The sequence below is a fragment of the Aegilops tauschii genome, chromosome 7 (assembly GCF_002575655.3).
Source record: "Aegilops tauschii subsp. strangulata cultivar AL8/78 chromosome 7, Aet v6.0, whole genome shotgun sequence".
In the NCBI taxonomy this organism is placed as follows: domain Eukaryota; kingdom Viridiplantae; phylum Streptophyta; class Magnoliopsida; order Poales; family Poaceae; genus Aegilops; species Aegilops tauschii.
In genome coordinates this window covers 7,105,913-7,127,705 of record NC_053041.3, presented here as the reverse complement: position 1 = coordinate 7,127,705, position 21,793 = coordinate 7,105,913, and the positions used below count along the sequence as shown (strand labels likewise).

Below are 21,793 nucleotides of genomic sequence, written 5' to 3'. Positions count from 1 at the left end.
TTCCTGTTGATAGTGTCAATGACAGAGTTCTTCAAACACTGCCACCAAGCTACAAAAGCTTTGTGATGAACTATAATATGCAAGGGATGGATAAGACGATTCCCGAGCTCTTCGCGATGCTAAAGGCTGCGGAGGTAGAAATCAAGAAGGAGCATCAAGTGTTGATGGTCAACAAGACCACTAGTTTCAAGAAAATGGGCAAAGGGAAGAAGGGGAACTTCAAGAAGAACGGCAAGCAAGTTGCTGCTCAAGTGAAGAAGCCCAAGTCTGGACCTAAGCCTGAGACTGAGTGCTTCTACTGCAAGGGGACTGGACACTGGAAGCGGAACTGGCCCAAGTATTTGGCGGATAAGAAGGATGGCAAAGTGAAAGGTATATTTGATATACATGTTATTGATGTGTACCTTACTAATGCTCGTAGTAGCGCCTGGGTATTTGATACTGGTTCTGTTGCTCATATTTGCAACTCAAACAGGGGCTACGGATTAAGCGAAAATTGGCTAAGGACGAGGTGACGATGCGCGTGGAAAATGGTTCCAAAGTCAATGTGATCGCCGTCGGCATGCTACCTCTACATCTACCTTCGAGGTTAGTTTTAGACCTGAATAATTGTTATTTGGTGCCAGCGTTAAGCATGAACATTATGTCTGGATCTTGTTTGATGCGAGACGGTTATTCATTTAAATTAGAGAATAATGGTTGTTCTATTTATATGAGTAATATCTTTTATGGTCATGCACCCTTGATGAGTGGTCTATTTTTGTTGAATCTCAATAGTAGTGACACACATATTCATAGTATTGAAGCCAAAATATATAAGTTTAACAATGATAGTGCAACTTATTTGTGGCACTGCCGTTTAGGTCATATTGGTGTAAAACGCATGAAGAAACTCCATGCCGATGGGCTTTTGGAATCACTTGATTATGAATCACTTGATACTTGTGAACCATGCCTCATGGGTAAGATGACTAAGACTCCATTCTCCGGAACAATGGAGCGAGCAACAGACTTGTTGGAAATAATACATACTGATGTATGCGGTCCGATGAGTGTTGAGGCTCGCGGCAGGGTATCGTTATTTTCTGACCTTTACAGATGATTTGAGCAGATATGGGTATATCTACTTGATGAAACATAAGTCTGAAACATTTGAAAAGTTCAAAGAATTTCCGAGTGAAGTAGAAAATCATCGTAACAAGAAAATAAATTTTCTACGATCTGATCGTGGAGGAGAATATTTGAGTTACGAGTTTGGTCTTCATTTGAAACAATGCGGAATAGTTTCGTAACTCACGCCACCCGGAACACCACAGCGTAATGGTGTGTCCGAACGTCGTAACCACACTTTATTAGATATGGTGTGATCTATGATGTCTCTTACTGATTTACCGCTATCGTTTTGGGGTTATGCTTTAGAGACGGCTGCATTCACGTTAAATAGGGCACCATCTAAATCCATTGAGACGACACCATATGAACTGTGGTTTGGCAAGAAACCCAAATTGTCGTTTCTTAAAGTTTGGGGCTGCAATGCTTATGTGAAAAAGCTTCAACCTGATAAGCTCGAACCCAAATCGGAGAAATGTGTCTTCATAGGATACCCAAAGGAGACTGTTGGGTACACCTTCTATCACAGATCCGAATGCAAGATATTTGTTGCTAAAAATGGATCCTTTCTAGAGAAGGAGTTTCTCTCGAAAGAAGTGAGTGGGAGGAAGGTAGAACTTGATGAGGTAATTGTACCTGCTCCCTTATTGGAAAGTAGTTCATCACAGAGATCAGTTCCAGTGATTCCTACACCAATTAGTGAGGAAGCTAATGATGATGATCATGAAACTTCAGATCAAGTTACTACTGAACCTCGTAGGTCAACCAGAGTAAGATCTGCACCAGAGTGGTACGACAATCCTGTTCTGGAGGTCATGTTACTTGGCCATGACGAACCTACGAACTATGAGGAAGCGATGATGAGCCCAGATTCCGCGAAATGGCTTGAGGCCATGAAATCTGAGATGGGATCCATGTATGAGAACAAAGTGTGGACTTTGGTTGACTTGCCCGATGATCAGCAAGCCATAGAGAATAAATGGATTTTCAAGAAGAAGACTGACGCTGACGGTAATGTTACTGTCTAAAAAGCTTGACTTGTTGCGAAAGGTTTTCGACAAGTTCAAGGAGTTGACTACGACGAGACCTTCTCACCCGTAGCGATGCTTAAGTCTGTCCGAATCATGTTAGCAATTGCCGCATTTTATGATTATGAAATTTGGCAAATGGATGTCAAAACTGCATTCCTTAATGGATATCTTAAAGAAGAGTTGTATATGATGCAACCAGAAGGTTTTGTCGATCCAAAAGGTGCTAACAAAGTGTGCAAGCTCCAGCGATCCATTTATGGACTGGTGCAAGCATCTCGGAGTTGGAATATACGCTTTGTAGTGTGATTAAAGCATATGGTTTTATACAGACTTTTGGAGAAGCCTGTATTTACAAGAAAGTAAGTGGGAGTTCTGTAGCATTTCTGATATTATATGTGGATGACATATTGTTGATCGAAAATGATGCTGAATTTCTGGATAGCATAAAAGGAAACTTGAATAGGATTTTTCAATGAAAGACCTCGGTGAAGCTGCTTATATATTGGTCATCAAGATCTATAGAGATAGATCAAGACGCTTAATTGGACTTTCACAAAGCACATACCTTGATAAAGTTTTTGAAGAAATTCAAAATGGATCAAGCAAAGAAAGGGTTCTTGCCTGTGTTGCAAGGTGTGAAGTTGAGTCAGACTCAATGCCCAACCACTGTAGAAGATAGAGAGAAAATGAAAGTCATTCCCTATGCTTCAGCCATAGGTTCTATCATGTATGCAATGCTGTGTACCAGACCTGATGTGTGCCTTGCTATTAGTTTAGCAGGGAGGTACCAAAGTAATCAAGGAGTGGATCACTGGACAACGGTCAAGAACATCCTGAAATACCTGAAAAGGACTAAGGATATGTTTCTCGTTTATGGAGGTGACAAAGAGCTCGTCGTAAATGGTTACGTTGATGCAAGCTTTGACACTGATCCGGATGACTCTAAGTCACAAACCGGATACGTATTTATATTGAACGGTGGAGCTGTCAGTTGGTGTAGTTCTAAGCAAAGCGTCGTGGCGGGATCTACGTGTGAAGCGGAGTACATAGCTGCTTCGGAAGCAGCAAATGAAGGAGTCTGGATGAAGGAGTTCATATCTGATCTAGGTGTCATACCTAGTGCATCGGGTCCAATGAAAATCTTTTGTGACAATACTGGAGCAATAGCCTTGGCGAAGGAATCCAAATTTCACAAAAGAACCAAACACATCAAGAGACGCTTCAATTCCATCCGCGATCAAGTCAAGGAGGGAGACAGAGATTTGCAAGATACATACGGATCTGAATATTGCAGACCCGTTGACTAAGCCTCTCTCACGAGCAAAACATGATCAGCACCAAGACTCCATGGGTGTTAGAATCATTACTATGTAATCTAGATTATTGACTCTAGTGCAAGTGGGAGATTGAAGGAAATATGCCCTAGAGGCAATAATAAAGTTATTATTTATATTTCCTTATATCATGGTAAATGTTTATTATTCATGCTAGAATTGTATTAACCGAAAACTTAGTACATGTGTGAATACATAGACAAACAGAGTGTCCCTAGTATGCCTCTACTTGACTAGCTCGTTAATCAAAGATGGTTAAGTTTCCTAGCCATAGACATGTGTTGTCATTTGATCAACGGGATCACATCATTAGAGAATGATGTGATGGACAAGACCCGTCCAATTAGCTTAGCACTATGATCATTTAGTTTATTGCTATTGCTTTCTTCATGACTTATACATGTTCCTCTGATTATGAGATTAGTGTGCTATCAAACGTCACAACGTAACTAGGTGATTATAAAGATGCTCTACAGGTGTCTCTGATGGTGTTTGTTGAGTTGGCATAGATCGAGATTAGGATTTGTCACTCCGTGTATCGGAGAGGTATCCCTCTCTCTCTCTCTCTCCCTCTCTCTCTCCCGCAAACACATATCAAAACACATGATTATAAAAAATTATGTTAATTGATAAACATATTTTGCTTGCTTTTCAGTTAAGGGCCTTCCATTTTCTCATGCCACCACACATGTAACACAAATCCGAATGACTAAAATATCGTTCAAGGGAATAAATTCTTCATAAGTTTCATGACAGAAGTACCACTAATGTAAAATATTTGAAAGCCCAATGGGCACTAAGCCATAAAAAGAATTAAAATCAACACGCATGTATTCTTGGTATACACGATGGCATGTGAACAGCCGACGAGGTTATTAGAAGTGATAAAAAAATATAAATGTATCTCCCTCTTGCCTCTCTCTCTCCCTCTCTCTCTCTCTCTCCCGCAAACATAGATCAAAAACATGATTTACTCGCACCATATGACTTGTAGATAGTAACTAGTGACAAAATATGTTCAAAAAAGCTTATGTCAATTCATTGTTTGAAATAGTAAAATACTAACCAAATGCAACATTTCTATAGAAAAGGGAGTGACCAAAATGCTACATTGGTAGCTTTCGGCTATATTCCGTGAAGAAAAGTGCGAATGATTGATGTACCAGAATAAATGAATCCAAAAATCATTGCTCAGATACCAGAATTATTGGATTCCAAAAATGTGGACACCAAATCCAAAGGAAGCGTAGAGTATATCATAGCAATTTGGGCATTTTGTTAATTGATAAATATATTTTGCTCACTTTCAGTTACGGGCCTTCCATTTTCTCATTCCACCACACATGTAACATAAATCCAACTGAAATATTGTTCAAGGGAATACATTCTTCATAAGTTTCATGACAGAAGTACCACTAATGTAAAATATTTGAAAGCCTAACGGGCACGACGTCATAAAATAAATTAAAATCAACACTCGTGTATTTTTGGTATACACGATGGCATGTAAACAGTCAATGAGGTTATTAGAAGTGATAACAATATACTTGTAGATATAATCAAGTTTTTCTATATTTGTGGGGTGCACGTGTAGTTTATTTATCTTAACAGAAATTAAAAGGTGATTATATTGACCTTGTAAGCAAGATCTGACCTTGAATTAATATTGTAAGCAAGGACATGTTTATACAAGAGCATCTGGTATTGCTATGCTCCGGGGAGCAAACACACCTACATGTGATAGATAGTTTCTTGTTGGCAAATAAATGTGTATTCAGAAGTACAATAGTTGGTATTTTATCTTGGATTCCTTGCTTACTTGACCAAATATTTCAAACGAAGTGATGAATGTGTTTTCTTTCTGAATAGTATGCTATCTGATTTAGCATCTCGTCTGTTTGGAACCTGTTGTTACCCATAACAATAAAGGAATATATGAATTTCCATCTCCTTTCAATCTTTACATTTTATCTATCAAAAGGTTAGTGCTTTCTTATTGTGAAAGTCTGTTGTGCCCATCAGATTCCAAAATATAATTAGCTATGGAATAATAAGATAGAATGAGGAAAATTTTAGAAATAAATTAGCAACCACACATTTGATCAAGCCAAGGGCACATGAATTTTTGACCGATGCAATCCTTCTAATAAGTCGAGAAAGTGAACATTTAAAACTGGACAAAGTACTACAGAAACAAGCCAACTATCCTACTAAAGCGTTGGACAAGCAATCAAGCAGTTGTTCTCATGCAAACTGAAGTAGTATATAGATCCACTTCACTAGCTACTATTACGAGATGGCCAAGTCCTTGTTAATCAGATAACATGATCAATGCTAGGAGGACATTAGCTAAGAAACGTAGTATATCAAAGAAAACGGGGATAATCTTACCTGAACCTCTTGCGACGACAACGCCTTGACAGATATGGAGAATCTTTGTTGGGGTGGGGAAGCCCATGTATTCCTCGATGGGGTGTTGTCTGGAGCCGATGGCATGCGCGGTAGCCACTGAGCCTCACCTAGCGTCGTGGGTGTCACCACCGTAGGCGTCACGGATCGGCGCACATGAGTGGAGGCCGTTAAACGCGCTGGCATCATGCACGAGACGTGGGATGACGACTTACAATAATGTGAGGCAGGCAGGGGCTTCCAGGCATGCAAGACGGGGTGTGCGATCGAAGGAGCGGAGGAGACGACGTGGGATGGTTAGTGTGTGATTTTAGTGGCTAAAGGAAACCGGGGAGGCAGAAGAAAGGTAAAAAAACAAAACGATTCAAAAAACACATGGGAGAGAAAAATCAGTGTGGGGAAGGAGGGTGGGAGGCGGGGCCATACCTAGGTGGAGATCTGACATTAAGATGAAGTGATACAGGAACACTATGGGATAGTAAGTAGGTCTAGAGGGGGTGATTAGAGTACTTGACAATTAAAAACCTAGCCTTTCCCAATTTTAGTTCTTGGCAGATTTTAGCAGTTCTATCAAGTCTACAAACACCCTACACGTGCAAGTCTAATAGAGTAGCAGTGGAAAGTAAAGGCTTTGCATATGAAAGTAGGTAGAGGAAGGGTTTGGATATATTCAAACGCAATGGAGACACAATTTTTTTTCCATGGTTCCGGTAGGTGGTGCTATCATATATCCACGTTGATGTAGGCTTCAATCCAAGAAGGATAATGGTTGTGAGAGTCCATGAAGGGTGCACGAAGAAGCAACCTTGCCTATTCCACCATGGCTTGCGCCCACGAAGGATAAGCCTCACTTGGGTAGATCTTCATGAAGTAGGCGATCTCCTTGCCCTTACAAACTCTTGGTTTACTCCACAAGATTTGGAGGCTCCCAAGTGACACCTACCAATCTAGGAGACACCACTCTCTAAAAGGTAATAGATGTTGTTGTTGACGATTAACTCCTTGCTCTTGTGCTTCAAAAGATAGTCTCCTTAACACTCAAACACTCTCTCGCAGATTTTGGCTATGTGGTAGGAGAGGGGTTTGGGTGGAAACCAATTGGGAAGCTCGAGATCAAGGTTCTATGGTTGGGGTGGAATCCCTTTGATCTCAACACAAGACTAGGTGGTTCTCTCTCAGGAAATGAATGGGAAGTGTAAGCTTTGAACTAGTTGCTCTATGAGAGTTGGTGGATGGGTGGGGGAGGGGGTATATATAGCCATCACCAAAAAATCCAACTATTACACACCTTTATGCACACTTCGGTGGGCCCGGGTGAAACCACTCGGTGAGACCTACCTGTGGAAAAGGTTTGAACTTTAGGCTTTTCGGTGAGGCCGGATAAAACCTCACGGTGGGACCGATCAAGCTGACCTGAGCACTTTCCACACTTCAGTGTCACTGATTGAAACCGGTCGAAAATTCCGAGTCAATTTGAATTTGCAACAGAGGGTTGACACGTGCTCTTCGGTGGGACCATAGGGCCAACTCAGTGAAACCGAGATGCTAGGGTTTAGGCAGTGCCTATGTCAAGTGTATCTCGGTAAGTCTGGTTGTAAGAATTTGAGCAGTTAGACCATCATCGAAACATCATCCCCTTTTATTAGTATTGGTTTTCCTATGGTCTCAATGTGATCTTGGATCACTTAAATGGAAATGTAGATTGTGGAGCTTTGTCAATGCTTGTCCTTAGCATTTTGAGGGGTCCACATTCACATCCAATTGTTGTACCTAGATTGAACTTTCCCGAAATATTCTTTGAGTAGGCATTAGCTCAATGATGTATATGTTGTGATGAATTACCAAAACCACCTAGGGATTAGATGCACTCTCAAACACTACTCTTTTTTAGATAGGAGAGAAAGCTCTTGATGACCAAAGTAGCACTAATGTAAAATATGTGTCAGCCTAATTGGGCTATGACAGAAAAAAATCACCACTCATGTATGCTTGGTATAAATGATGGCATGTAAACAATCAATGAGGTTACTACAAGTGATAAAAATATACCTGTAGATCTAATCAAGTTGTCCTACTTGCGTGGGGTGCATGTGCAGTTTATTAGTCTTGACAACAATATTGACATTGTAAGCGAGATCTGGCCTTGGATGAACATTTTGAATTAACATTTAAGCAAGATCATGTTTATATAAGAGCATCTCATATTGATATGCTCCGGGGAGCGGGAGCAAACACACCTGCATGTGATAGATAGTTTCTTGTTGGCAAATAAATGTGTATTCAGAAGTACAATAGTTTGTATTCTGTCTTGGATTCCAAAATTTTCTTACTTGACTGAATATGTCAAATGAAGTGATGAATGTGTTTTCTTGCTGAACCATATGCTCTCTGATTTAGCAATGTCCATCTGTTTGGAACATATTGTTGCCCGGAACACTAAAGAATCTCGGAATTGCAATTTCCTTTTAGTTTTAATATTTTTCCCGTGAAAAGGTTAGCACCTTCTTATTGGGAAAGTCCTTTGCACCCATAAGATTCCAAATATAATTAGCCACGGAGTAATAAGATAAAACAAGGAAAACTTTAAATATAAATTAGCAAACACACATTTAATCAAGCCAAGGGTGCATGATTTCTTTGATTGGTGCAAACCTTCTAATAATAAGTTGATAAAGTGAACATTTAAAACTAGACAAAGTACTATAGAAAGACATGGACAGACAATCAAGTGGTTGTTCTCATGCAAACTGATGTAGTATATATATCAGCTACTATTACGAGATGGTCAAGTCTTTGTTAACCCGACGATCATGATCCATACTAGGAGGACATTAGCTAAGAAACGTAGTATATCAAAGAAAATGGGGATGATCTTACCGGGACCTCTTGCGGTGATGATACCCTGACACAGATGATACGAAGAATCCCGCAGGGGTGGGGAAGCCCATGCATTCCTTGATAAGGGCATCGTTTGGTGCTGTCGGCGTGCGCGGTTGCAGCCGATAGTGACCTAACGCCATGGGCATCGCCATCGCAGACGTCACAGTTTGGCGTGCGTGAGTGGAGGCCGACAAACATGCTGGTGTCGTGTACAAGACGTGGGATGGTGACTTTACAAGCACGTGAGGCGGGCGGGCGTCCAGGCACCGGAGAGATGGCGTCGGATGGGTGCTGGGTGATTTTAGGGACGAAAGGAAATCGGGAAGGCAGAAGCAGAAAGAAGGAAATCAGAAAAGCAAATAATCAAAACAAGTTAAGAAAAGAATCAGGTGGGAGGGAAAAAATAGGTGCGGGGGAAGAATGGTGGGAGGAGGGGAGTACCAAGGTGGAGGTCAGACAAAAGACGAAGCAACATGGGAACACTACCCTATTTTTTTTCAAGATAGGGGAGAGGAGATGTTCATGTTTTAAAAAACTATCCTATTTTTTCTTAAATCTGATTTTTTTCATTTTAAAAAAAATTTTAATACAAGGCAAACAATTCTTTAATGAACGATGACATTTTCAATATACGTTGAACATGCTGTTAACACACAATGGACTTTTGCGTAATATATAATGAGCTTTTTTTAATATACGACCAACATATTTTTCTGTACACACCGAACGTCTGTTTTCAAATTCATAAGCATATTGCGAAATTCGTAACATTTTTTAAAATGTGAAACACTTTTTCAAATTTCTGAACATTTTTGTTAATTCTGGAACAAATTTTCGAAATCCAGGATTATTTTTTAAATTCATGATCGTTTTTTTGTTTGAAATCCCGAACATCTTCTGAAATTCGGAACATCTTTCAAAAATGGAAAAAGAAAAGAAAAAAAGATGAATTGAACTCGCGTCAGAGTTGGGCCGGGCCATTGGCGCTCGCTTCAGCGTCGCCTGCGCTGTCGAACAGAAGATAGGACCTCTCCTCGCCACTGGTAACGGGCTAACCAAAAGCCAGGCCCCACGACCTTCACCCTCCCCCGCCTGCCCTCTCTCCCGGCGACCAGCACCGCCGCCGGACGCCGCCGCCTCCTCCTCCTCCCCGTCTCCCCCGCCACCCAGCTCTGCCCCGCCCCAGCGCGTCGCCACCCGGCGCCGCCCCAAACCTCACCCAGGCGGGAAGGGAGCGGCACATCGAGCCGCATCTCCCCCCAAACCGCGCCCGCGACGAGAGGAGCTCCTGCATCCCGCCGGTGCCGCCTCACCCTCCCCCGGTCGCCGCCCTCCGGTGCCGCGCCAAGGAAAGGGTAAACCTCCCCCCATCCCGCGATCCCGCCTTGATTTCTAAGGGTACTTGGTCTAAGCGTGGAAACCCTAGGTTAATCAATTAGTTGACGGAGGGGGATTGGCTTGAGGGTTTTGATGCGTGGATGAATCTCGAATAGGAATGATGCGGTGCTGGCGTGTGAGTCTAGCAAATCGAGGGTAGCATGGTAACCAAGTTCGCAATCAGATTTTGTTGATTCGGACAGTCTTGTTACTGAACAAGAGAATGATGCTCCTGTTCATGTGGTGGATGAGAGGGCGATGTATGCTTTGTTAGGCATCCTTAATTCTCCCCTAGTCCCAGCGTGAACGAATTTGTCGGTTTAGATCCACCGCCACCTGGGTGGGGCTTGCGCATATCTTGTTGTTGCGTAACTGTGTGGTTGGTAGCAACCACAATTAGGGATCAGTTGCGTGGTTCATTGCCAATGCGATTCTGGACTTGAGAATGGTGACCTGAAATTCTCTGGAACAAAATATTTTTTTAAACCCTAACTGGAACAAATATTATCCTTTTGCTGGTGTATACGTACATTAAAAAAAAGAGTCAGTGTTTCACTTCTGCTGGCAAGTTTGTGCCAATGCATTATAAATTGACTATCAAGTGCAATAGAAATAATTCTCGCTAAATCAAATTAAAACATGCTTATTTCACCCTCCGTAAAGAAATATAAGAGCGTTTAGATCACTTCTTTCATCGGGTAAGTAAGGGGAATAAGCAAGAACGGTGGAAAGCTTAAGGAAGTGCTAGCTCCTTTGCTGCGAATGGGTGGAATCGGTATCCCCAAAAGGTTGTTCTCTTAAAACCTCTGGCAAGGGGGTGTGGAAGAGTTCAAGTCTATCCCTTTGGTTAAGCTACTGTTGTTATACATCTCTACTATTATGGGCCACCACTACTTTAGTGATCTAAACACTCTTATATTTCTGTACAGAGGGAATACCATTTGGATTATGTCCGATACTCACCAATTTCCTTATCTGAAACACATCTTGTATTTTCCCTTTATCAAATTGAAAAGAGTTATTGTAAATTAAATTCTATGGATTCGATAACCGGTTCCACAGTTTATTACCTGCAGGAAAGGTGGAAGTTTCCTAGGGCTGGATCAATATTGAACCTCGTAGCTGCTAGTGCTGACGAATATCAGAGAATCATGAAAGCTCCTCAGCCGAACTGTAAACCAACTGATACAGAAGCAAAGGTCAAACTTGGTGGTAATAAGATGCATTGCCTGAAGCCAGGCAAATATACCCACAAATCACCAGGTGACGCCTTAGTGCCCTATTCTTAATTTCGTTCTACATTTGTACTGAACTTCATGCCAGGCTAATCAACAAACTGAAGCAGAAAAATAAGTGCTTGTTAGCAGTACATTTGAACTGTAACGAGCATTTGTCCCTGTCAGGTTCATAACCATATTACTTTTCAGGCAATGTTGGGGCTAAATGTAGAAAAGGAGATGGTCAATCGTTTACAGGCAGTAAGGTTGCATTGGAGGGTGGTAGCTTTATGGAAGTACCATTTATCAATTTAACAAACTTGTCTGCTCAACCACCAAATTATTCTGGAAAGATGAAGCTTCAGTTTTTCCCAATAGATGAGGCGACTCAAAAGGTTCTACAGCAGGTGATTATCTCATTTTTTGCAAGAGAGATTCATATAAGTACTGCATCTGATGGTTCTTTCAAGCTCACATTTCTTGTCTTCTTTTGGTTTATCCCACCACTTATGTAACAGGAGAAGCACAATCCTTACCTGGAGTTGACTTTGGCTCCGCGAAAGAAGGTGTCCTCTATTGTGCAACATCTGAACACAAAATGGGGTCGTTCTAGTTGTGCAAAAGGCGATCTCATGCTCTTCCCATACAGTGCTACACCAGATAGCATAGCCAGCAGTAAAAAATGGACTCTTCATGATTCTTGCACTGCTGCTGATGTTTATGTTGCTGTTGGCAGCCCTTCAACATTCCGTTTAAGGTTCAATTTCTTACCCAGAAATGGTCACCTTTATTGTGATATACATATATAAATGGCTTTTTTTAATACCCACTAGATTAATTTAAGGTACTTTCAGATTATCATGATTTTGTATTTATTAACAGCATTTCATAGAAGAAATTAGCAATGATGGTTCAGCTTTGGAAGACTTGTCGTGCCAAACAGCATGCTATGAAAATCAAGGGAATACAAAAAAAAAACTAATTATCTTTTGCTTACTTTAGGTATGGTTGGTTCAAGCCTAATTTGAAGCAACAAATCAGCGAATTATCCTTGGCACCAGTGCACTCTGCAGAAAAGACTTTGGGCGACAAACCTTCAGATCCTTTTGAGTTTCCAAGTAAATTTACCAGTCCATCCGTTGAGTGTAACACAGAACAGGCTGTGGTGGTGAGTATGCAATTTCATGTATTTTCTGGCAACAATGATGTCATTTGTACTTGAGAAGACTTTGACCCTCTTTGTATGTTTCCAAATTTATATAGGATAACCAAAGCAAAGTGACACCGCTTTCATGGATTGACAGCATATCCAATATCAGTTTTGGAGCACTGCTATCGCAAGCTGTGCCCTCTCAAGACAGCAAACAACCGCCTTTGCAAAATAGCTCGATTTTCCAGCAGCAGATTCCTGCCACGTGCGATTCATTCGATGCTGCTATTGCTTCCTTGATTGCTCGCCAGCAAACAAGTAGCCAGCCGAAGGTGTCAAATCCATCCCCTTGGGAAGCAGATGAAACCTGTCATGCATTCCCTCCTCCCCGGAATCAAAATTTGGCCAGGATGCCCTCTTCTGCTCCTGGCAGCAGTAGTGCTATTACCTCAACTATCCTTGGTGCAATTGCTGAATCCGGTACAGATGGCGACCACCAACACTGGCTACCAGGTAGCTGCTGATGTTCCCTTTGCTCTACTAGTGCTGTGTTTTCCACCCAACACGGAGGGTATGTGTTGCACTGTCGCTTATCAGCAGCCTTTTCCTTGTGCAGCGCTCTACCGAAGGCAGGAGAGAGGAACCAAGGCCCCCTCAGATACTACCAGGCTTGGGAAATAATGATAATGTGAATCCTGATGTGTCGTCGATGGTACCATTTAGATTTAGGGCCTTATAACAGACAAACATCGATATCTTTGAGATGCTTTGCTTTGCTTTCTCTTCCACGTAATTGTTGATAGGGTTCTTATATTTCAGCCTGAATCCACCGGCGATGGGGCATTTTACGACGCTAGGCTGTTGAGTGGAACTGACAGTTTAGGGCTAAGCGGCTTGCTTAGCAAACAGCTTGGATGCGGTCCCGAAGTTATGTGTTTCGTAAGGCTCGGAAATTTTACATGGAAGACCTGAAGCTATATATAGATCCTGTAAAGATAGATCATCATTTGGGTTTCCTGCTGCTTCGGTCGGAATTGATTACTTTGGGCTTACTGAAGCCCATTGTGTAGATAGATAATCAGTTAACGACACGTGTTAGTCGCATAAACTACTTTTTTCTTTCTTACTGGCCGCCACTTGTGATTTTCGAACTTGTCTATGATCTGCTTGGCTACTCACCATTTTCTCTGCATCCTGTATGCATTCCACCGAATGTTTGGCAAATGTTTGAAACTTCGGCTTCAATATTTGTATGTAAAACTGAGTCATCGCAATTTTGCAGAGGACGGGCTAACGCCATCCCTGCGCCCAACTTTTCTTATACTGTAGCTGTGGCAATCCAGATTTAATACCGATCACGAGAGTATGTTATTTTTTTTATTTTTCTAGCTAAATACTGTAGTAACTAATGTAGTAAAAATCATCTTATACCAGAGCATTCTAGCATCTCTACTTGGGGATGACAAACCGATCGAAGTGAAGGGGGGAATAAACCATGAGATGAAATAAACCAAAACTCGCACCGGAAAATATAACGAAAACCAGCTTTAAATCTGTAAATTTTTTGGCGGGCAGAGCTCCTATCCCATACTTTTTTTTTCATCACATTATCCTTTTTGATTCCCAAACTTTTCAATTCTAACTCATCTTCACAATTGTAACTGAATGTGAACTTTTATTCTTTTTTGTGTTTGCACCATATGTATTTTTTTTAAACACAAGCTTTGGGTCAAGGAATGTTTTTTTTTTACCAACTTGCGAGAGATGATGGATGGGGAGCAAGGTTTCTTTGAGAGAAAAGGCCGTGATGTTGCCGTGTGGTGTGGAGCCCAGAGAAGCCCGGCCCAACAACCCAACCGAGAGCCCAGCCTATAAACACGCAACCCTCAGTCCCCACCCCTCCTCTCTCCCCAAACCCTCGCCCCCTCCCCCTCCTCCCACCGCCGCCGCCGCCACCCCCCTCGCCCCAACCCCCATCACCGGCGAAGATGAAGACGATCCTGGCGTCGGAGACGATGGAGATCCCGGAGGAGGTGACGGTGAAGGTGTCCGCCAAGATGATCTCGGTGACGGGGCCGCGGGGCACGCTGACCCGCAACTTCAAGCACCTCAACCTCGACTTCCAGCTGCAGGAGGGCGGGCGCAAGCTCAAGGTGGACGCCTGGTTCGGCACCCGCAAGACCATGGCCGCCATCCGCACCGCCATCTCCCACGTCCAGAACCTCATCACGGGGGTCACCAAGGGCTTCCGCTACAAGATGCGCTTCGTGTACGCCCACTTCCCCATCAACGCCTCCATCACCGCCGCCAACCGCGGCATCGAGATCAGGAACTTCCTCGGCGAGAAGAAGGTAGCCGCTTTGTTTGACCTCTCTTGTTGTTGTTGCCGCCGCCCGCCGCGGTTGATGTGCGGATTTGGTTTGTGGATCTGCTTGCGTGTGGTTGATGGATTTGGCGGCTGTGGTTTGGTTGCAGGTGAGGAAGGTGGACATGCTCGACGGGGTCACCATCCTGCGGTCCGAGAAGGTCAAGGATGAGATCGTCCTCGACGGCAACGACATCGAGCTCGTCTCCCGCTCCGCCGCCCTCATCAACCAGGTGAATCTAACAAACAGGATCCAGACCCTTCCTTTTTGCTCATGTGCATAATGATTTTGCCTGAATAATTTGGTTGATGTGATGCAAATGACCATGGATCATGTTTGCTTATGCTCCTTGGCGAAACTAGTATGATAGATGTGCGTTGAAATCATTGCAGTGTCTTTAGATGTTGGATGTTGAGTGTTCTTTGTTTGCGATGCATATATGTCTGCTTGTGCTGTTCAGCTTGATGCAAACAGGGCTAGTTTTGCTGCTTGTTGGGCCTTTATTCTGCATGTTTAGGTGCTAATGCCCAACCCATTATGGATCATCTCTACTCGCAGAAGCCATCTTGTGGAGTTTCAACTGTTAATTAGGATGTTCGTAGTTAAATCATGCAAGCTCATGTGTTTTTAATGAAGAATGATAATCTTCCCAAATGCTATGCATCCAGTAGTAGCAGTTGAAAATGCCTAGTCAGAAGGTTTCATCTGTTTGATTTTGGTATAAACATGGTGGAAATGGACTAACCTGAGTCTGACATGTGCTTAATGGCCCAGTTCATTAGTTAGGGTTTCTTTTGTAGTGCATGGATTGTACCGATTGTTTCATGGTATCATAATAACCAAAATGATGTTTGCTGTGTGCAAGGTGATTGTATGTCTTGTTAACAGTTTCTATGTGCAACAAGGGCTTTCCCGTCCATTTTGGTTCCTGTAGCAGTGCATTTGTTCTGTTTCGCTCGAATTATTCAAGTTACTATGATTATTGGATGGATGCTGAGACATGCACTGCTATTCCACAGTTATTTGCACTGATCTATTCATCTGACTTGAACAACACATATGCCGTGCATCGCAGTTTCCTGTTGATTTCAGTCCTCTACTCAGGCCACTAACGCAAGTCTTCCTTTCCTTTGCTGTCATGCAGAAATGCCACGTCAAGAACAAGGATATCAGGAAGTTCTTGGACGGTATCTACGTCAGCGACAAGGGCGCCATCAAGGAGGAGTAGAGTGCGAAAAACCGTCCCACCAGAAGCCGTGTTTCTGCCTGCCGTGTTTCATCGTCTTTGTGTCGTCGTTGTCGTGATTTTGAACTTTCTCTAGACTGAATTTTGTAGTGGGGTTAATTATTAGGGATGTGCCATGGAACATGTTATCTTTATTATCCTGTATTGTCGCCGCGAGAATGGGTCCGACGCTTATCTACCCCTATAAAGGCTGAAGACTCGGAAGTATTTGAGGTTAAAACAGGACATGAATGGGCTCTACCGTTAAATGATTTGGTTATGCATCTACATTGCATGCCTCGTCTTCTTTAGCTGTTCTAAGAGTTGTTTGCTGCCCAAGGCAGGAATCAGCTGGATGAGTTTGTTCGAGAATGCCATTTTATCCAAAATGTGTTGCATTCGTTATATGCCCAGACTACATCCAAGTCTGGAGGCTGTTTTTCAACGATTCCTGATCCACGAGTTGATGGGCAAATGGAATAATGCACGGCATCTTGAGAGGCTGGTTGAATATTTCCGTTTTTTTCTTTTTGGAGTCTGAACACCTTAAGATGCCTGCCACTACTAGTATTTCACATTGACATAGTAGGCAATGGCTGTTGCACCGAACAAGTAGACAAAATTCGTAGGTGTGCTTTACGCGTCACGGTAATTTGCCGTATAGAATTTATATATATGGTTACCATTTCGCTTAACATGGAAAAAGGATAATAATAATAATAAAGAAAGAAAGAGAAAGGGAGAAAAAACTCCCAAAATATAATATAATAGTAATAGTAAATAAATAAATAAGTGGACGGTTACTTGGTCACCATCGAGCTCGAAGCAGAGCCACGCAACTCCACACGACTCCCCCCTCCTCCGCGCTCGCGCCGTCGCGCCGCCATGCTCCAGCCCCGAAGCCGCGCCCCCGCACGCCTCCTCCTCTCTTCTCCCGCGGCCTCCCCCCTGCCTGCTCCTCCCCACCGCCCCGTCCCCGCAGCGGCGACCGCCGTCTCCCCGAACCCTAGCCTCGCCGCCGCGGAGGAGTACCGCCTCGTCGACCTCGCCAGGCCGCAAGACCTCAAGGCCCACGCCGTCCTCTCCACCGGCGGCGCCCCTTCCTCCGCCCCTGCAGCGCGGCAGCAGTAGACAGCCAGGTAAAACCGTATGCGCGGGGCGGGATCAGTGTATTTTCATTCAGTCTTTCTGTCGCATGGCATGAATTTGAGGCCGTTTTGCTTGTTCGAATGACTAATCTCTTGTGTATTAATCTTGTTGTTAAGAGCAAGAAATTTGCCGTGGCCAATTCGTCGTTAAGACAAGATTTTCTTGCAGTTAGGATTTGGCTGTATCCTTAATCAACTCTTGGCTAGCTGCGAATGTGATAGAACAATAGTCGCTCTGCTTACCGACTATCACTAGCCACTCTCAAGATCCTCATGGTCTCTCACATGCTAAGATGGTTGAAACCTGGATCTAGTCAAGTAGTACGGACACATTAGTTAGCTCAGTCTGCACTGTGACTTTATATGAGATGCCAGCCCCCTTTGCAAGTTTGATTGAATTGTTGTCCACCATCACAGTTCAGAGATGGAGTGCAGATTTACAGGTAGCTGTGGAGTGCCTATAAGTGAACGCCATGCTGACATTCAGCTTTTTCTTTTGGGCCTTTTTGTAGGTACAAGAAGTGGGAAACAAGTGCTCAAATGGGGGCATCTCTCAGCTTCCCCAGCAACGGGAAGCAAACTTTGGAGCACAAGGAAGCGTCGAAATCAGGTTCCTCGAAGAAGCTTCGCCCTGGTCATTACCACCCGAGGCTGATTCCTGACCTCCCGGATGAGATCTCCCTGCAAATCCTCGCGAGGATGCCAAGGGTGTGGTATCTTAGCAGCAAGAGGGTTTCACGGAGCTGGAAGGCCACCATCACTGGCATGGAGTTGTATCGCGTGAGGAAGGAGCTTGGTGTGGATGAAGAATGGATTTACATACTGACCAAGGCGGCCAATGGCAAGCTGTCATGGCACGCTTTTGATCCGCTTTGCAGCCGATGGCAGAGACTGCCGCTCATGCCTGTGGTTGCTCGTGGGGGAAGCCGTTTAGGGGGTTTGGTGAGTGCTGGGATTAGGATCTCTGGTGTCATTAGAGGCTTGCTTGGCCAAGAGGATTGGTTAGACAAGATTCCCTTCTGTGCTTGCGCTGTTGGAACGGTCGATGGATGCCTCTATGTTCTGGGTGGGTTCTATAGAGCCACAGCAATCAAAAGCGTGTGGAAGTATGATCCAGCTGTAAATCTGTGGCAGGAAGTAAACTCGATGAGCACCGCGCGAGCGTTTGGCAGGACTGGCCTGTTGAACAACAAGCTGTACGTTGTTGGCGGTGTCATCAGGGAAGAAACTGGATTGGCTCCGCTTCAATCTGCTGAAGTGTTTGACCCAGCCACAGGAATCTGGGCAGATGTGCCAAGCATGCCCTTCTCTAAAGCACAAACTCTGCCGACTGCATTCCTGGCAGACTTACTGAAGCCGGTTGCTACAGGAATAGTCTCATTTGGAGGCAAGCTGTATGTGCCTCAGAGCCTATATTCCTGGCCATTCTTTGTTGATGTTGGCGGGGAGGTGTTCGATCCTGCGACGGACTCATGGTCAGACATGCCTGTAGGCCTGAGCGAGGGTTGGCCTGGGAGGCAAGCCGGGACAAAATTAAGTGCTGTTGTGGATGGGGACCTATATGCTTTGGAGCCCCCAACTTGTTCTGATAGTGGCAAGATAAAGATGTACGATCCCAACGAGGATACATGGAAGGCTGTTGTTAGCCAGGTGCCTGTTGGTGACTTTGCAGAGTCAAAGTGTCCGTACTTGCTTGCGGGGCTTCTTGGGAAGCTCCATTTGGTCATCAAGGATGCAAATAGCATGATCAGCATCCTGCAAACGGACGCTCTAAAGCCTATGGATGCAACTGGCTCGACATGCCAAAACCCAGATGTCTCTTGGGAGCAAGACATCGATATTTGGAGAATGGTTGGCTCAAAGAAATTTGCGGCTGCCGAACTTGTTAGCTGCCAGGCGCTCAGCATATGAAGTTTGGAGAAACCATACATACATTCTGCTCTGCTGTACGTACCCTGTGAATCATTGTGCCTTTTGTAAAGTAGACTTTCTATCATACATCTGATGAAGCCATGATGAACTTGTTGGGTTCACCTCAACAGCACATGTGAATGTGGATTAGAATGTAATCTTGCCAGCAGTGTACACACGATCTGTGTTTAAACCATATATGTAAGTAAATGTTTAGTTCTGTCTACACCTATATATAATAATTTCACATTAGAGGGAGAAAGTCATTGCTTTGACCATCTGAACATCATGCAGCCTGCTGCTATTTTGGCATATTTTTTGTTCTGGTCTCTTGATGGAAAGTAATCTGTTCTGGTTCTGAAATCATCATTATGAGCTGCATGCATATGTATCTGTTTTCTGAACTTGTTGGGCTCACCTTAACAGCACATCTGACTGAATGATATGGATTGGAAATGTAATCTTGCCAGCAATGTACACACGCAATCTGTGTGTGTTTACTCCAAATATGTAAGCAAATGTTTGGTTCTACTCCGTATATAACTTGGCATAAGATTGAAAAATCATTGCTTTGGTTCAATATATCACCATGAAAGATAGTTTGTTACAGGTTTTGACTATGCATGTCTTGACACATTTGGGTCTGAATTCCTGAATTTGTTGGACTTTACTTGGTTGGGTGGTGGTAGGACGGAACTTAATTCCATACTATGCTTCCAGTTCTCTGTTCGACCAGATTTGTGCAAGATTTATTTGTGCTGATTGGCAGTTAGTGTTTGCAGATTTCTTTGGTCCAGCAGTAGGCCTTCATGTTCTATCTTCCACTGAGATAATTAATTTTTTGGTCATGTTTAGGAATGTTTGTAAATAGCATGATTGCTGCTTAACTGCTATGTGTTTGTTTTCTCTGAACTTGAGACAGGTTTGAGTTGACGCTGACTGAGTTACAGTACCCGGTAAATAATTTCTGAGGCAAAAGAATGCGCTTTTGTCAATAATAACGCTTACAATTATTTGGGAACGTTTGCAGGTCTTGAGGCATGTGTGTTTGGTTGGAAGATACACTGAAGAAATTGGACCGTATACTTGCTGTGACATCACACTGGCAGGACTTTCTGAACGGAGTATGTACGAACATGATCTATATGCAGAACAGGAAGCTTAAGCTGTAGACTGGCAATTTCGACCAGTATGGCCCAACACTATCTGAACTGGAAGAGAAGCAACAAATGAAGCAGTACAGTTGGGAACTTGGGGTTCCTCTGGTCCCCCAAGCCGGCACGGCAGGCTTAGAGCAAAGAGAAAACGCTTGCCTTGCCAAGATGGAGCGAGGCGGTCTCACAGAGAAGGTCGCAAGGTACTGACATTCCGCTTCAGCAACGTCGGCAACCTCCCGCCGCCTGTACTATTTTACACACTGATATATGCAGTACATTATAATGTCACGTATTTTATCTATCTATCTTTAAAGTGGGACCATATTATATGAGATGGTAGAAATCAATCAGTAGGGGAAAGTGTAGAACCATATTTAGGAGGCTAAAATTGAAAACAGTAACCAGTAACTAGAAGTGGTACTAAATTGAAAACAAACAGAATGAATCAAAGCTAGAATAAACCAGTAACCCTGCATTCCTGGGTCATGGATATGGCAGGAGATGTATGGGTGGGATGATAAATGTCTCACCTGATCATGTCACTCATACATGAAGAAGATGAAGAAGGCCGGCAATGCCAAGGCCAAGGCGCTTGTGTGCGGACGCAGCATCATCAAGATTCTCATGCACATCTATATTGTATCCAACGCGTTGTCGATCGTTTCGTTTTGGAAACGAACCGAAGGATGCCTGGATGGGATGGATGTGAATCTTGATGGTGCCGCGCCCGCAAACACCCGCCATCAAGTAACCTAACCTACCCCATGCTACACTGTAATTAGTAACACTAGAGCAGCAGACCAGGGTGATGATCCAAACAATCTTGGGAGTCGGAGCAAGCACTAGCTAGCTAGGTAGCTAGTCCCTGTCCATCAGGAATGGGTTATGATGAAATCTAGTATTGCTAATCTCTCCCTCGGCTCTATATATACCACAGCATCAGCATAGGAGTAGTAATTAGTGAGCTGGATTACTGGTATGTGGTCGGGGTTGCAAACCGACCAGGTGACGTGGATGGGACCCACCAAGCGAGCATGGCACCTGGCCTGTCTGCCTATTCTGTCTGCTATTAGTTTATTTTTTTTTATAAGAAGAGGAATACAAGTCTTTTCAGAGATTTCAGTAAGGACTATATAGACGTATTTTAGAGTGTAGATTCACTCATTTTGCTCCGTATGTAGTCCACATTGAAATCTCTAAAAAGACTTACATTTAATAATGGAGGGAGTATTAGTTCATTTTTTATAAGAAGGGGAATATATTGATGTTGATAAGATTTTAGTAACACCTGGCCTCCGCACCATGATCCCAAGTGCTCCTCAAGACATCAAAGATGCACATAGCCAAATTATTATGTTAGTAAAAAGAAAACCATCCATAATACAGCTGCAGCAAACAATAGCAAAAACCATCAATGTTGGCAACCCCAAGTAACAGGATAGGTGCTCCAACAATGACGCCTCTAGGAAGGAATGACG

General features: G+C 43.4%; 3 protein-coding genes across 4 annotated transcripts; all 3 read left to right on the top strand.

Annotated features, from left to right (window-relative positions):
* The first annotated feature begins 9,818 nt into the window (after positions 1-9,818).
* On the top strand, positions 9,819-13,686 carry LOC109740158 (TSL-kinase interacting protein 1). The gene is given in 9 exon segments (XM_040396540.3): positions 9,819-10,119; positions 11,204-11,404; positions 11,569-11,765; positions 11,877-12,115; positions 12,361-12,526; positions 12,622-13,012; positions 13,126-13,220; positions 13,328-13,405; positions 13,407-13,686. Coding segments are annotated over 8 exon segments (1,323 nt in total). The 5' UTR covers positions 9,819-10,119; positions 11,204-11,292; the 3' UTR covers positions 13,452-13,686.
* Positions 13,687-14,412: 726 nt separating this feature from the next.
* Positions 14,413-16,387, top strand: LOC109740160 (large ribosomal subunit protein uL6). Its single transcript, XM_020299201.3, has 3 exons — positions 14,413-14,859; positions 14,984-15,106; positions 16,019-16,387. Exons 1-3 carry the CDS (start codon positions 14,497-14,499, stop codon positions 16,100-16,102), a joined length of 570 nt encoding a protein of 189 aa, XP_020154790.1. The 5' UTR covers positions 14,413-14,496; the 3' UTR covers positions 16,103-16,387.
* Positions 16,388-16,912: 525 nt separating this feature from the next.
* Positions 16,913-20,647, top strand: LOC109740162 (F-box/kelch-repeat protein At1g22040). 2 transcript variants are annotated; one of them, XM_040396538.3, is made up of 3 exons: positions 16,913-17,238; positions 17,760-19,193; positions 20,189-20,647. In XM_040396538.3, exon 2 carries the CDS (start codon positions 17,788-17,790, stop codon positions 19,156-19,158), a length of 1,371 nt encoding a protein of 456 aa, XP_040252472.1. In that variant the 5' UTR covers positions 16,913-17,238; positions 17,760-17,787; the 3' UTR covers positions 19,159-19,193; positions 20,189-20,647. The 2 variants fall into 2 exon arrangements, with proteins under 2 accessions (XP_040252472.1, XP_020154793.1); XM_020299204.4 differs by lacking the exon at positions 20,189-20,647 and having other exon boundaries at positions 17,760-19,420.
* The last annotated feature ends 1,146 nt before the right edge of the window (positions 20,648-21,793 follow it).